Source organism: Nycticebus coucang, chromosome 3, assembly GCF_027406575.1.
Source record: "Nycticebus coucang isolate mNycCou1 chromosome 3, mNycCou1.pri, whole genome shotgun sequence".
Taxonomy (NCBI): Eukaryota; Metazoa; Chordata; class Mammalia; order Primates; family Lorisidae; genus Nycticebus; species Nycticebus coucang.
Window position 1 is genome coordinate 154,074,873 of NC_069782.1, and position 14,759 is coordinate 154,089,631.

A 14,759-nucleotide genomic window follows, 5' to 3' on the forward strand; every position below is an offset into this window, starting at 1 on the left:
TTCTGTTCTGCAACATCTGTCACTCCTACACTGGAAGCAGAACTGAAGTTTTGGGCAGAAGCTCTGGGCTAGAGTCCCAGCCCTGCCTCTCACGTGCTGGAGGCCTGGGCAGAGTTGCCTAACCTGGGTTCTGATCTCTAACTTGGGGAAAAAACACCTGTCTGGCCTGTTCTGCAGAGGTCGGGGGTAGGGCAGATTAAACCAGAGGACAATGAAAGGGTTCTAGGGCTGCTGAGAGCAATTAGTGCTCTTGCCTGAGCTGCTCTCTCATGCCCTGATCTCTGGGTCTGGGCAGCTTTCTGGAAGAGCTGATAGAAGCTCAGTCAGGGAACCCCAGCAGCAGCAGTCTCCTGGAACCAGGTCAAGTTGTGCTGCATTTGGTTTAAAGTTTGGGGAGGAGTAAAACAGTCCTGGCTTGGCTGGCAAGGATTCCACAGAATGCAAATAGTAACTGCTCAGACAAATAGGCCTTACCTTCTCAGAGAAACTGGGAAGAGACAAAAACTCAAATGATAAAACAGGAATCAAAGTGGCTTCAAGTCCATATAAACCTAATTCCTGCAAATGAAAGAATATAGTTCTACATTGGCCAGGGCAGTTTTGAAAATAATGAAAGGATTGTGATATCACATTAACAATTTATTCAGTGTCAGTTCCTCTGAGTTTTCATAGGCCCCTCCCATGCCAGCTCTAGTAAAGGCACAATGTGCTTTATGGGACAAGGCATCTCGGACCACTTACCCTGACGTATGGGTCCTGGCCACCATCGTCTTCCTTAGCATCTTTCAGTAAAAGAACCTTCATTATTGCCTGAAGTCCTTATAAGGTGCTGTGACAGAGCAAGGAAACAGATCTTAATTAGATCCCAAAGATTCTGCCTAAGCAAAGTTGGATGGGGCGTATAAAAAGAAGGTATCAGTTTCTCACTGAAGAGACTTTTCCCTCCCACTCCATGACTCTGCACTAATGGGCTTGTTCTTTCTGAAGACCCTTGTCACTGATAAGGCCAAGGGAGAGCCTGTTAGCAGCTGATACTAGCTGGAAAGGCAGGTGAAAGCCATTAGTGAAAGTCAAGTGTCCTACACATTTATGGCCTACAGCAGAGTATGGGTGCAAATAGAGAAATGAATAACTTTTTTTTCCATTTTCTTTCTTTTTGAGATAGCTTTTATTTTTTTTTTCTGTTTTCTTTCTTTTTGAGACAGAGTCTCACTATGTTGCCCTCGGTAGAGTGCCCTGGCATCACAGCTCACAGCAACTTCAAACTCTTGGGCTTAAGTAATTCTCTTGCCTCAGCCTCCCAAGTAGCTGGGACTACAGGTGCCCGCCACAATGCCCGGCTATTTTTTTGTTGTAGTTGTCATTGTTGTTTGGCAGGCCCAGGCTGGGTTCAAACCGACAGCCCTAGCGTATGTGGCCAATGCCCTAGCTGCTGAGCTACAGGTGCCGAGCCATGAATAGCTGTCTTTTAAGGAGACAATTATTTCCATTTGAAGAAAAATATGCTGAGCACTTCATGAGACTTTAGGAAATAATTACATTGACTAGTAGATACATTGACTAGCAGATGCTTATAGCGCCAGCTATAAATGTTGTCAAGTATCACCAGATAACCTAGCAACCTGGAAAACAATTTGCTGACATGTCTCAAAAGCCTTATATACTTCATACTTTCTTCCTATAATTTCACTTTTAAGAATAAATACTAAGGCAACACTCACAAATCTGTACAAAGATTAATTAACATGAAGATGTTCACCCTGGCATTCCTCACAATTACAAATAACTGGAAACAATGTAAACATTCAACAAATGCTTACAATGAATGGTAAAACGGAATGGTTACATAGATCATGGTATGGTTATACAAAGTCATTAAAATATTCACAAATAATTATATATGAATTACTTAAACACAAAATAATATTAAGTCAAAAAAGTTGGATTCAGAATTAAATAAATAGGCTTGGTGCCTGTAGCTCAGTGGTTAGGGTGCTGGTCACATGCCCCTGGACTGGTGGGTTTGAACCTGGCCTAGGCCTGCTAAACAGCAACAACAAAAAAGGGTGTTGTGGCGGACGCCTGTAGTTCCAGCTACTCAGGAAGCTGAGGCAAGAGAATTGCTTAAGCCCAAGAGTCATTTGAGATTGCTATGAGCTGTGATGCCACAGCATTCTACTGAGGGTGACATAGTAAGACTCTATCTCCAAATAATAATAATAATAAAAAATTAATAGGGCCATGCATGGTGGCTCACACCTGTAAGCCCAGTACTCTGGAAGGCTGAAGTGGAAGGATTGCTTGAGCTTAGGAATTTGAGACCAGCATGACGGAGAGTGAGACCCCATCTCTACTAAAAATAGAAAAATTAGCTGGGCATGGTGGCAGATGCTTATAGCGCCAGCTACTTGGGAGCCTGAGGCAGGAAGATCACTTGAGCCTGGGAGTTTGAGGTTGTTGTAAGCTAAGCTGATACCATGGCCCTCTAGCCTGGGCAACAGAGTGAGAATGTTCCTCCCCCCAAAAGGATAACATAAATAGTATAATTTGATAGGTTATATATATATATATATATATATATATACACAAAAGGATATGCAACAAAATACTAATAATTATTTGAGTGGTAGGTTAGGATTATTTTCTTTTTTACCACACTCAGTATTACACAAGTTTTTTTTTTACAATGAACATTAATAAACCTCTTGTATTAAGAGATGAAAAGGACATTACAATCATCCCAAAGGCCTCAGAATAAATGCTGCTGGAGAACTGCAGACCATCTGCTTGAGACAGATTCCCAAGCCATGGACAGCACGAAACCCACCAGTAAGTTACTTAAATATTACACTGTGTCTGGAATATTATAATATCTATAGAACATTTTAGAGAAAATAATTCTAAAATTAACTTCTATTTATTGCTGCTGTCCAGATATTGGCTAGAGAGATTGGGAATTTGGGGAAATGGGCAGTGTGGTTCCTATCACTTCCTAATGTTACTTAAAGTATGTCTCATACAGAAATTAGGAGCCTACCCTTCCACAATAGTCACTTTTACGTCAGCTTGACTAGGTTATAGTCCCTGGTTTTTACAAACACTAATCTAGGTGTTGCTGGGAATGTATTTTGGAGATCACATACAGTCTGCCATCAACTGGCTTTAAGGCAGATTATCCTTAACCCTGGTGGGCCTGATTCAGTCACTTCAGAAGTGACGCTTCCCTGAGGAAGAGGAAATTTCACCTGTGGAATCTGGCCTCTGCTGAGCACCAGCCTGCTCTTCTTTGGGCCTGCCCTCCTGCCTACTTTAGGGATTCAAACTTGCCTCACAAGCACCGTCAAGCACCGTGAGCTACTCAGGCATCTTCCTTGCAGTAAATTCCATTGTATCTCTTACTGATTCTTTTTTTTTTTTTTTTTGTAGAGACAGAGTCTCACTGTACCGCCCTCGGGTAGAGTGTCATGACGTCACACGGCTCACAGCAACCTGTAACTCTTGGGCTTACTCAATTCTCTTGCCTCAGCCTCCCAAGCAGCTGGGACTATAGGCACCCGCCACAACACCCAGCTATTTTTTTGTTGCAGTTTGGCCGGGGCTGGGTTTGAACCCACCACCCTTGGCATATGGGGCCGGCGCCCTACTCACTGAGCCACAGGCGCCTCTGGTAGAACTCTGATACACTTTCCAGAGTGTATGGGAGCTCCAGGAATCTTGTATGTCACGGAGTGGCAGGTAAAATGGATTTTCTGCTACAGCATACATCCTTTTGTGGTACACAAAGCAAGCAACTAGTGGGGATTAAAAAGCTGGAGCATGGTGCTGTTGAAAGCAGCTAATCCTGCAGCCACAGAGCTCCACTCAGCCCCTGCCATGGATCTAGGCTCGGACACAGAGCCCCACTTTTTTTTTTGAGATAGAGTTTCATTTTGTTGCCCTCGGTAGAGTGCTGTGGCATCATAGCTCACAGCAACCTCCAGCTCTTGGGCTTAGGTGATTCTCTTGCCTCAGCCTCCCAAGTAGCTGGGACTACAGGTGCTGGCCACAACGCCTGGCTATTTTTTGTTGCAGTTTGGCTGGGGTTGGGTTTGAACCCGCCACCCGCAGTATATGGGACTAGCGCCCTACTCACTGAGCCATAGGCACTGCCCAGAGCCCCATGTTTTCAAAGGATATCTTAATAATGCTTTCAAATACCAGGAGTCACCCAATCACAAAAATGCTTCCATATGGTTCTCAGACAGTGACCCTGCTCTGGAGACTGGGTCCCCCTAGGGAAATTAGGTCTGCATTGTTAATCAGGGGTGTGTGATAACTTCAGGTACTAGCAAGTATGATAGGGTGATCAGGTAGAGTGACCAGAGTGCTGATAGTTACCTCTCCAGGGAGACCTCTCTGGAGAGTTGATGTTTGAGTTGTGATCTAAATGACAACAGTGAGGAGAAATGTTCAAGTGTCAGAAAGGGGCCCTGCACATCCCCAGGAGAGTAGGGTAAATTCGACTCGAGTGTAATAGACAGGTGTACTTTGGATTCATGAGAACAGGGAATGCACCAAAAGGTGTAAGCCTGGAATGGCACTGATGGCATTTACACTTTAGAAACACCACCAGTTTCTGTGGCAAGGATGAATAGTATCTACCCATCTGCAAGGGACCTTGCAGGCAACAGGCTGTGACTGGATCTAATCCATTCTGCCTTGGATCAGAGTCATGGTGAGGTCAAGTTGTGAGTGGATCAGGGATTCACTCTGAGGACAGTTATCAGGACCTACTCTTAATTCTGGGGGAAACCAGCTGTCCACAGTCTTGTTTGAAATGGTTGGGACCAGGCCGAAAATAAATGTTTTTCTTCTTTGAGTCTCATCTGAACTTATTTTGGTTTGTCTGGCTTAATCTTATCAGTAAATCAACAAACTTTTACAGGTCGGTAACTGTGCACCAGGCACTAGGTATACAATATGATCCCTGTATCATCATAGAGTAGTAAGTCTCATGAAAGACCCAAAGTGCTGTGGAAATATAACTGGAGTCTTACTTGGACTGGAAGGTGTGCAGAGATTGTCAGATGCTCCTCAACACCCACTCTCCCTCATAGAAATGGAACCTCCCATGATTGTCTGGGCAATGGTTGCCTGGAATAAAACCGGGTAGCTAGATACTGCATGGTAACTAGGTTCTGGCCAATCGGATGCAAAATGAAGTCATGAGTACAACTTGTGGGCACCTCTTTTTTGTTTTTCATGTTGGCTAGAATGTGGATGGGATGGCCAGATCCTCTGAACTTGCAGAAGGCAACCTAGTCCTTGCCAGCAAGGACTTTTACATAGGGAAAAGTGAAGTCCTATCTTGTTTTTTTTTTTTTTTTTTGCAGTTTTTGGCTGGGGCTGGGTTTGAACCTGCCACTTCCGGCACATGGGGACGGCGTGGTACTCCTTTGAGCCACAGGGGCTGCCCAGTCCTATCTTGTTTAGCCATCATTCTTTTGAATCTCTTTTATTTATTTATTTATTTATTTTGAGATAGTGTCTCACTCTGGAGCCCTGGGTAGAGTGCCATGGGGTCACCATAGCTCACGGCAACCTCAAATTCTTGGACTCAGGCGATCTTTTTGCCTCAATTTTTCTATTTTTAGTAGAGATGGGATCTCACTCTTGTTTCGGCTGGTCTCAAATTCCAGAGCACAAGCAATCTACCGCCTCAGCCTCCCGGAATGCTAGGATTACAGGTAGGAGCCACTGCGTCCAGCTTGGATCTCTACTAGAGTGGCCAACCCTGTATCCCAGCTAATACAGAGGTAAGAGAGAATTCTTAAAGCAAGTGGTCCTGAAGCCTGAGTAGGGGCTGGCAGACTGCAGAAGCTGAGGTAGGGACACCCGAGGACCGAGGGAAGTTCAGAGCAGCTGAACTGTATAGGGTAGAATTCTGAGCTATGAACTAGCAAGGCAGGTGGGAGCTGGAGTTTGCTGGGCCTTGTCGGGCCACATTAAGGAGTTTGGATTTTACCTTAATAACAACAGGAAGCTTCTTGTTTATAGATGTATTGTTCCTCTCCTTTTCTCATTTCTGCTTGCCTTTTTACTTTCTCTTCTCTCTATGGGGACAACGTAAGGAAGTGTGGTGTCGCAGGACTAAGAAGCAAGGAGCTGGGCTCTGGTCCCAGCTTTATTACTTACCCATTATTTTCTCCTATCTTAAAGGGGCATAACCTGTGCCCTGCCAAGCCACAAGGTTGCTGAGTGACTCGAAGAAGGTAATAATGACAGGAAAGACATTTACTGAGCACTTACTACCTGCCAGGCACTGCTCTGAGAGTTCTGCACGCGTTAAGTTGATGGGGTCTATGAGGAAGTTGAAGCCTGTAGAGGAAGACACTCATTCGAAGCCTCAGGACCGCACAGTGACAGAGCTGGGATTCACACCCAGATTCTGGCTCCAAACTCTGTGCTCGTGGCAGGGCACAGCACCTCTCGCCTATAATCCCAGCACTTGGGAAGACCAAAGTTTCAGATGGCTTGAGCCCATGAGTTCAAGACTAGCCTAAAAAAACAGCAAGACCCTGTCTCTACAAAAAGCAAAACAAAATGAAAGCAAAAGTCTGTGCCCTTAGCCCCCAGGCTACATGCTTCCCCTCACACACTTTGCACATGAAAATCTCTGGAAAAAAAAAGGTGTAAAGATCTGCCCATGTGCAAACATAAAGTATTTCTTCTAGGGTCTAACCTGTGGTTCTCTTAGGTAATAAAACTGAAGCTAGCATGAAGCTTTGGCTTCCGGATAATAACTGTTAGGAGGTTTCCTGAGGTGTGATGCAGGACTCAACAAATAAACATCAAATTGCTGCCCTTATCCCTTTCCCACTGTTGCTGATGATTCTCTGCCGTGCTGGAGTCCCATTTTATCAGGTTGACTGAGAAAGCAACCAGTGGAACGCGTGGCAGGGTAACACATCACCAGTTTGGACTTCCAGAAGAGACCTGGTAGAATAGAAAGTGCCTGTACACGAGGGCCACAGCCTGGGTTCTGCTCTAGGCTGCTCTCCCCTTACTCTCAATCCTGTAGCTCTGAAACGGGCTGGGGCCTTTCTGAGGCTGGCTTTTCTGAGGGACTTTCTTTCCCATAGTAGATGCTAAGTATTTGTCCACACTGTGTAAAAAACAACATTGGAAGATTTACCCAGAATCTTTGAAACAGGGGAAATGAATACTTTGCCTTAAAGAAACAGGTAACTGACTGTACTAAGGCCACTTCATTGGTAAGACCAAATGAGGCCTCAAACCACCACTTTCTGTGTCTTGCTGCTGAGTACCTGCAATAATAGCCTCCCCTTTTATTGCGCGCTTTACTGGGTATATTAGTGTTCTCCAGAGAAACAAAACCATTGGCATGTATCTCTATCCAGAAGGGGATTTAACATAAGGTATTGGCCCATGTCATTATGGAGGCTACCCCACAGCCTCCACATGGGATACAGAAGTTCCACTCTCTGCCATCTGCAAGCTGGAAACCCAGCCAGGCCACCAGTGTGGTCTGAAGGTCTGAGAACCAGGAGCACCCAGGGCAGACGATATCGCAGTTAAAGCAGACAAGCAGAGACAGCGTAAATTCCTCCTTTCTTTACCTTTTGTTCTATTCAGGCCATCAACAGATTGGATAATGCCTATCCATTTAGGGGAGGGGAGCACAGTTTACTCCATATATAGATTCAAATGCTAATTTCTTCTGATAACTCCTTCACAGATGCTCCAAGAAATAATGTCTAACCAGATATCTGGTCACCTTGATCCAGTCACATAGATATATACAAGCAATTATCACCCAATGTTAAGCATTTTACATGCAAATCACAGTGCACAAATCTGCAAAGTAGGTGGTCTCATCCTTATTTTCAAGGCTCTGAGAGGTTTCAGTAACATGCGCGAGGTGAGACAGCATAGTAATGAGATGCTACTCAGCAAAAAAATTCACAGATGGAATCTGAATCCAGGTCTGAAGCCCACACTCATTCTCTTAACCTCTTGCTACTACTTCTCTGCTCCTGTAAGATAAATTCTAAGCTAAAGATTAAGATCAAAACAGTGGTGAGTAACCTAGTCCCTTACTAAATTCCTTGGATCAGGGGGTGGAGCAAGATGGCAACTGAGTAACAGATTCCCTGCAACTGGGCATGGTGAGTCTGGGGAGATAAGACTCTACGCATCTCTGGCTGGTGGGATCTGCCTATAATCATCCCTTTGAGGATACAGGGTGTCAGCAAGAGACTTCTGGACCCCAAGAGGAGGACAAAAACAGTGGAAAACTGGCAAGTGGTTGCATGTGTTCGATCAACCTGATCCCGCTGGCAGCGGTAAATACAAGCAGCAGTGAGACTGCAAACCAGAAAGGCCTTACCTGTGAACTGTTTTGGTGTTTTTGGAGTTGGTACTCAGTTGATCTGCCTTGGGGAGAGCTTGAGCAGGAGTGCGGAGAACTTTGGGCACTGTCTAGGGCCCCAGACAGAGCCACTGGGCCGGATGAAGCTAATAGTGTTCAGCTGTGGGCCACAGGGAGCCACTGTGAGAGAACTGCCCCGGCGAGCTCTGCCCTCAAGGGTCACAGAGCAAGGATCGGGTGGGAGCTAGTAACCTAGTGACGGAGCAGCCTAATGGTGGGGACTGAGCTGCCTTACAGCCTTAACCCTCAGGGGCAGAGTGAGACTGGTTATGGCACACTGGAGCCTCGGGCTATTGTCCTAGGCAGAGTGCCGTGGTGTCACAGATCATAGCAACCTCAAACTCCTGGGCTTGGTGCCACCCAGACCTTTATAAGAGCTGTGATATGAACCCCGACCCGCGAGCCATGCCTGCTGGGCCTCTGCATGCCCTGACCAGGAACTGTGGGAGCCGTGCAACCCTGTGTCTTCCCTCTTGTACCCTCCCTGCCCCAACACCGGCTGGCTCGTCTGGCCAGGAACTCTGGTAGCCGTGTGCCCTCTGGAGCTCTCCCTGCCTCTGCGCAGAGCCCTTGTCCTGGCCAGAGATGGCTGGAGCCTTGGGCTCTCTCTGCCAAAGTCACTGGGCACCAGGCACTCCCAGAACCTTGCACACCACCTTCCACCCTATTGCTGGATTGGTGTGTCACACTCCGTAGCTGCTTCCACAACCAGAACTCCCTGGCTGGGGCAGCCCCAGAGGAACTACACAGGGTCACTCCCTACAAAGATGCAGCAAAAATAGAGTGATCCCGCTGGGGTCTAATCTAGGAGAGACACCTCCCCAACTCTGAGGACAGCCAGAGGCAATGGTGAAAAACAATCATGAGGCGAAATCAACAGAAAAACTCTGGCAATATGAATAATCAGACTAAATCAACTCCCCCAAGGATCAATGGGGAAGACACAGCACAAGATCCCATGCACAAATAAATAGCTGAGATGTCAGAAATCCAATTCAGAATCTGGATAGCAAATAAGATCGAATTAGAATTCCAAGCACTAACCCAAAAGATATCTCAAGAATTCAACTAATTCAAAGACCAAATGACCAAAGATTTTGACACATTGAGACAAGAAGTTGCAGCCCTCAAAGATCTGAGAAACACAGTAGAATCCCTCAGTAATAGAATGGAGCAAACAGAAGAAAGGATTTCTGAGATTGAAGACAAAGGTTCCGAATGCTCCCAAACTCTCAAAGAGGAAGAGAAATGGAAGACAAAAACAGATCACTCTCTCAGAGAGCTCTGAGATAATTCGAAGAAAACCAATATTCGTCTAATAGGGATCCCTGAAAGCGACAAAGTGGCTTCACAAGGCACAGAGTCTCTTCTCCATGAGATTATGAAGGAGAACGTTCCAGACATGCCAAGAGATTCTGAAATTCAGATAGCAGACGGTTTCAGAACTCCAGCACGACTCAACCCAAATAAGACATCCCCCAGACACATCATAATCAATTTCACTAAAGTTAATATGAAGGAGAAAATTCTGAAAGCAGCCAGACGAAAGAAAACCATCACCTACAAGGGGAAGAATATTAGAATAACTGCAGATCTCTCTGCTGAAACCTTTCAAGCTAGAAGAGGATGGTCATTGACTTTTAATCTCCTAAAACAAAATAACTTTCAACCCAGGATCCTGTACCCAGCTAAACTGAGCTTCATTTATGACGGAGAAATACTTTAATGACATTCACATGTTGAAGAAATTTCCCATAACTAAACCAGCTCTCCAGGATATTCTCAGACCTATCCTCCATAAAGATCAGCATAATCCTCCACCACAAATGTAAACCCACCCAGAAAATTCTGATCAAATTCCAACTTCCACAGTCGCAAAAGGATTAAAAATGTCCACCGGACTCTTGAAAGGCTTATCAATATTCTCAATTAATGTGAATGGTTTAAATTGTCCTCTAAAGAGGCACAGGTTGGCTGACTGGATACAAAAACTCAAGCCAGATATCTGCTGCATACAAGAATCGCATCTTACATTAAAAGACAAATATAGACTCAAGGTGAAGGGATGGTCATCTATACTCCAGGCAAATGGAAAGCAGAAAAAAGCAGGCATTGCAATCCTATTCACAGACGCAGTAGGCTTTAAATCAACCGAAATAAGGAAGGATAAGGATGGACACTTCATATTTGTTAAAGGTAATACTCAACATGATGAGATTTCAATTATTAATATTTATGCACCCAACCAGAACGCACCTCAATTTATAAGAGAAACTAACAGACAGGAGCAACTTAATGTCCTTCCATTCCATAGTAGTTGGAGATTTTAACACTCCTTTAGCAGTGCTGGAAAGATCCTCCAAAAAGAAGCTAACCAAAGAAATTTTAGATTTAAACTTAACCATTCAACATCTGGACTTAACAGACATCTTCAGGACATTTCATCCCAACAAAACTGAATACACATTCTTCTCATCAGCCCACGGAACATACTCCAAAATTGACCACATCCTAGGCCACAAATCTAACCACAGCAAATTTAAAAAAATAGAAATTGTTCCTTGCATCTTACCAGACCAGCATGGAATAAAAGTTGAACTCAATAACAACAGGAACCTGCATACCTATACAAAAACATGGAAGCTAAACAACCTAATGCTGAAAAATAGATGGGTTAAAGACGAGATTAAGAAGGAAATCAAACCAAATTTTTGGAATAAAACAACAATCAAGACACGAATTACCAGCACCTCTGGGATACTGCAAAGGCAGTCCTAAGAGGAAAATTTATATCACTGCAAGCCTTCTTGCAAGAAAACAGAAATAGAGGAAGTTAATCACTTAATGGGACATCTCAAGCAACTGGAGAAAGAAGAACACTCCAACCCCAACCCCAGCAGAAGAAAAGAAATAACCAAAATCAGAGCAGAATTAAATGAAATTGAAAACAAAAGAATTATACAACAGATCATAAATCCAAAAATTGGTGTTTTGAAAAGATCAATATAACAGATAAACCTTTGGCCAACCTAACCAGGAAAAAAAGAGTAAAATCTCTAATTTCATCAATCAGTAATGGTAATGATGAAATAACAACAGATCACTCAGAAATTCAAAAAATCCTTAATACTACAAGAAACTCTACTCTCAGAAATACGAAAATCTGAAAGAAATCGACCAATACCTGGAAGTATGCCACATACCAAGACTTAGCCAGAATGAAGTGGAAATGTTGAACAGGCCTATATCAAGTTCTGAAATAGAATCAACTGTACAAAATCTCCCTAAAAAGAAAAGCCCAGGACCAGATGGCTTTACATCAGAATTCTACCAAACCTTTAAAGAAGAACTAGTACCTATATTACTAAACCTCTTCCAAAATATAGAAAAAGAAGGAATACTACCCAACACATTCTACGAAGCAAACATCACCTTGATCCCCAAACCAGGGAAAGACTCAACAAGAAAAGAAAATTATAGACCGATATCACTAATGAATATTGATGCTAAAATACTCAATAAGATCCTAACAAACAGAATCCAACAACACATCAAAAAAATTATACACCACGACCAAGTGGGATTTATCCCAGGGTCTCAAGGCTGGTTCAATATACGTAAATCTATAAATGTAATTCAGCACATAAATAAATAAAAAATAAGGACCATATGATTCTTTCAATTGATGCAGAAAAAGCTTTTGATAATATCCAGCATCCCTTCATGATCAGAACACTTAAGAAAATTGGTATAAAAGGGACATTTCTTAAACTAATAGACGCCATCTTCAGCAAACCCACAGCCAATATCGTATTGAATGGAGTTAAACTGAAATCATTTCCACTTAGATCAGGAACCAGGCAAAGTTGCCCACTGTCTCCATTGCTCTTTAACATTGTAATGGAAGTTTTAGTCATTGCAATTAGGGAAGAAAAGGCGATCAAGGGTATCCACATGGGATCAGAAGAGATCAAACTTTCACTCTTCGCAGATGATATGATCGTATATCTGGAAAACACTAGGGATTCTACTACAAAACTTTTAGAAGTGATCAAGGAATACAGGAATGTCTCAGGCTACAAAATCAACACCCATAAATCTGTAGCCTTTATATATACCAACAATAACCAAGCCGAATAAACAGTCAAGGACTCTATTCCTTTCACAGTAGTGCCAAAGAAGATGAAATATTGGGGAGTATACCTAACAAAGGACGTGAAAGATCTCTATAAAGAGAACTATGAAACTTTAAGAAAAGAAACAGCTGAAGATGTTAACAAATGGAAAAACATACCATGCTAATGGCTGGGAAGAATCAACATTGTTAAAATGTCTATACTACCCAAAGCAATATATAATTTTAATGCAATTCCTATTAAAGCTCCATTGTCATATTTTAAAGATCATGAAAAAATAATACTTCGTTTTATATGGAATCAGAAAAAACCTCGAACAGCCAAAACATTACTCAGCAATAAAAACACAGAAGGAGGAATCATGCTACCAGACCTGAGATTGTACTATAAATCGATAGTGATCAAAACAGCATGATACTGGCACCAAAATAGAGAAGTAGATGTCTGGAACAGAATAGAGAACCAAGAGATGAACCCAGCTACTTACCGTTATTTGACTTTGACAAGCCAATTAAAAACATCCAGTGGGGAAAAGATTTCCTATTTATTCAACAAATGGTGCTGGGTGAACTGGCTGATGACCTGTAGAAGATTGAAACTGGACCCACACCTTTCACCATTAACTAACATAGACTCTCACTGGATAAAAGATTTAAACTTAAGATATGAAACTATAAAAATACTTGAAGAAAGTGCAGGGAAAACTCTAGAAGGAATTGGCCTGGGTGAATATTTTATGAGGAGGACTCCCCAGGCAATTGAAGCAGTATCAAAAATACACTACTGGGACCTGACCAAACTAAAAAACTTCTGCACAGCCAAGAACATAGTAAGTAAAGCAAGCAGACAGCCCTCAGAATGGGAGAAAATATTTGCAGGTTATACCTCCGGTAAAGGTCTAATAACCAGAATCCACAGAGAACTCAAACGTATTAGCAAGAAAAGAACACGTGATCCCATCTCAGGGTGGGGAAGGGACTTGAAGAGAAACTTCTCTAAAGAAGACAGATGCTCGATCTACAAACACATGAAAAAAAGCTCATCATCCTTCATCATCAGAGAAATGCAAATCAAAACTACTTTGAGATATCACCTAACCCCAGTAAGAGTAGCCCACATAACACAATCCCAAAATCAGAGTTGATGGTTTTGTGGATGTGGAGATAAGGGCACACTTCTACACTGCTGTGGGGATGCACTCTAATATATTCCTTTTGGAAGGATGTTTGGAGAATACTTAGAGACCTAAAAATAGACCTGCCATTCCATCCTATAATTCCTTTACTAGGTTTATACCCAGAAGACCAAAAATCACAATATAACAAAGACATCTGTACCAGAATGTTTATTGCAGCCCAATTCATAATCGCTAAGTCATGGAAGAAGCCCAAGTGCCCTTCGACCCACGAATGGACTAGCAAATTTTGGTACATGTATACCATCGAATATTATGCAGCCTTCAAGAAAGATGGAGACTTTACCTCTTTCATGTTTACATGGATGGAGCTGGAACATATTCTTCTTAGCAAAGTATCTGAGGAATGGAAGAAAACGTATCCAATGTACTCAGCCCTACTATGAAGCTAATTTATAGCTTTCACATGAAGGCTATAACCCAACTATAGCACAAGACTATGGGGAAAGGGCCAAGGAAGGGAAAGGGAGGGGGGAGGTTTTGGTGGAGGGAGGGTAATGGGTGGGGCCACACCTAAGGTGCATCTTAGAATGGGTACAGGTGAAACTTACTAAAGGCAGAATACAAATGTCTACATACAATAACTAAGAAAATGCCATGAAGGCTACATTGAACAGTTTAATGAGAGTATTTCAGATTGTATATGAACCCAGCACATTGTACCCCTTGATTGCACTAATGTACACAGCTATGATTTAACAATAAAAAACAAACAAAAAAAAAACAAAGTTCCTTGGATCAGTGCTGTATTTTATTGAATTACCAGTGCTCATTTTCTTGAGCCACCTGTGGTTTTCACATTTGCTACTTTAAGTCACACTCAACATTGGGAACTAACCTGATGGCACAAAGCAAGGCTTTTATACCCCCTTCTCTAAGTAAAGCAATACATATTCATTGCGGAAAATTTTTAAACTTGAAGATGTATCCAACCTTTTGGCATCTCTGTGCCATATTAAAAGAAGAGTTTTCCTGGGCCTCACATTAAATACACAAA

At 42.8% G+C, this 14,759-nt stretch overlaps 1 protein-coding gene across 3 annotated transcripts in view; it reads right to left on the reverse strand.

Annotated features, from left to right (window-relative positions):
- Positions 1-14,759, reverse strand: part of UROS (uroporphyrinogen III synthase) — a 39,187-nt gene that overhangs the window by 21,874 nt on the left and 2,554 nt on the right. For 2 of the 3 annotated variants that reach the window (XM_053584211.1, XM_053584210.1), the window contains exons 2-3: positions 742-829; positions 475-558 (exon numbers count right to left, since the gene is read on the reverse strand). In XM_053584211.1, coding sequence (XP_053440186.1) covers positions 475-558; positions 742-804 — 147 coding nt within the window. In that variant the 5' untranslated portion in view covers positions 805-829. The remainder of the gene's footprint in view (positions 1-474; positions 559-741; positions 830-14,759) is intronic. The other variant, XM_053584212.1, reaches the window with a different exon arrangement.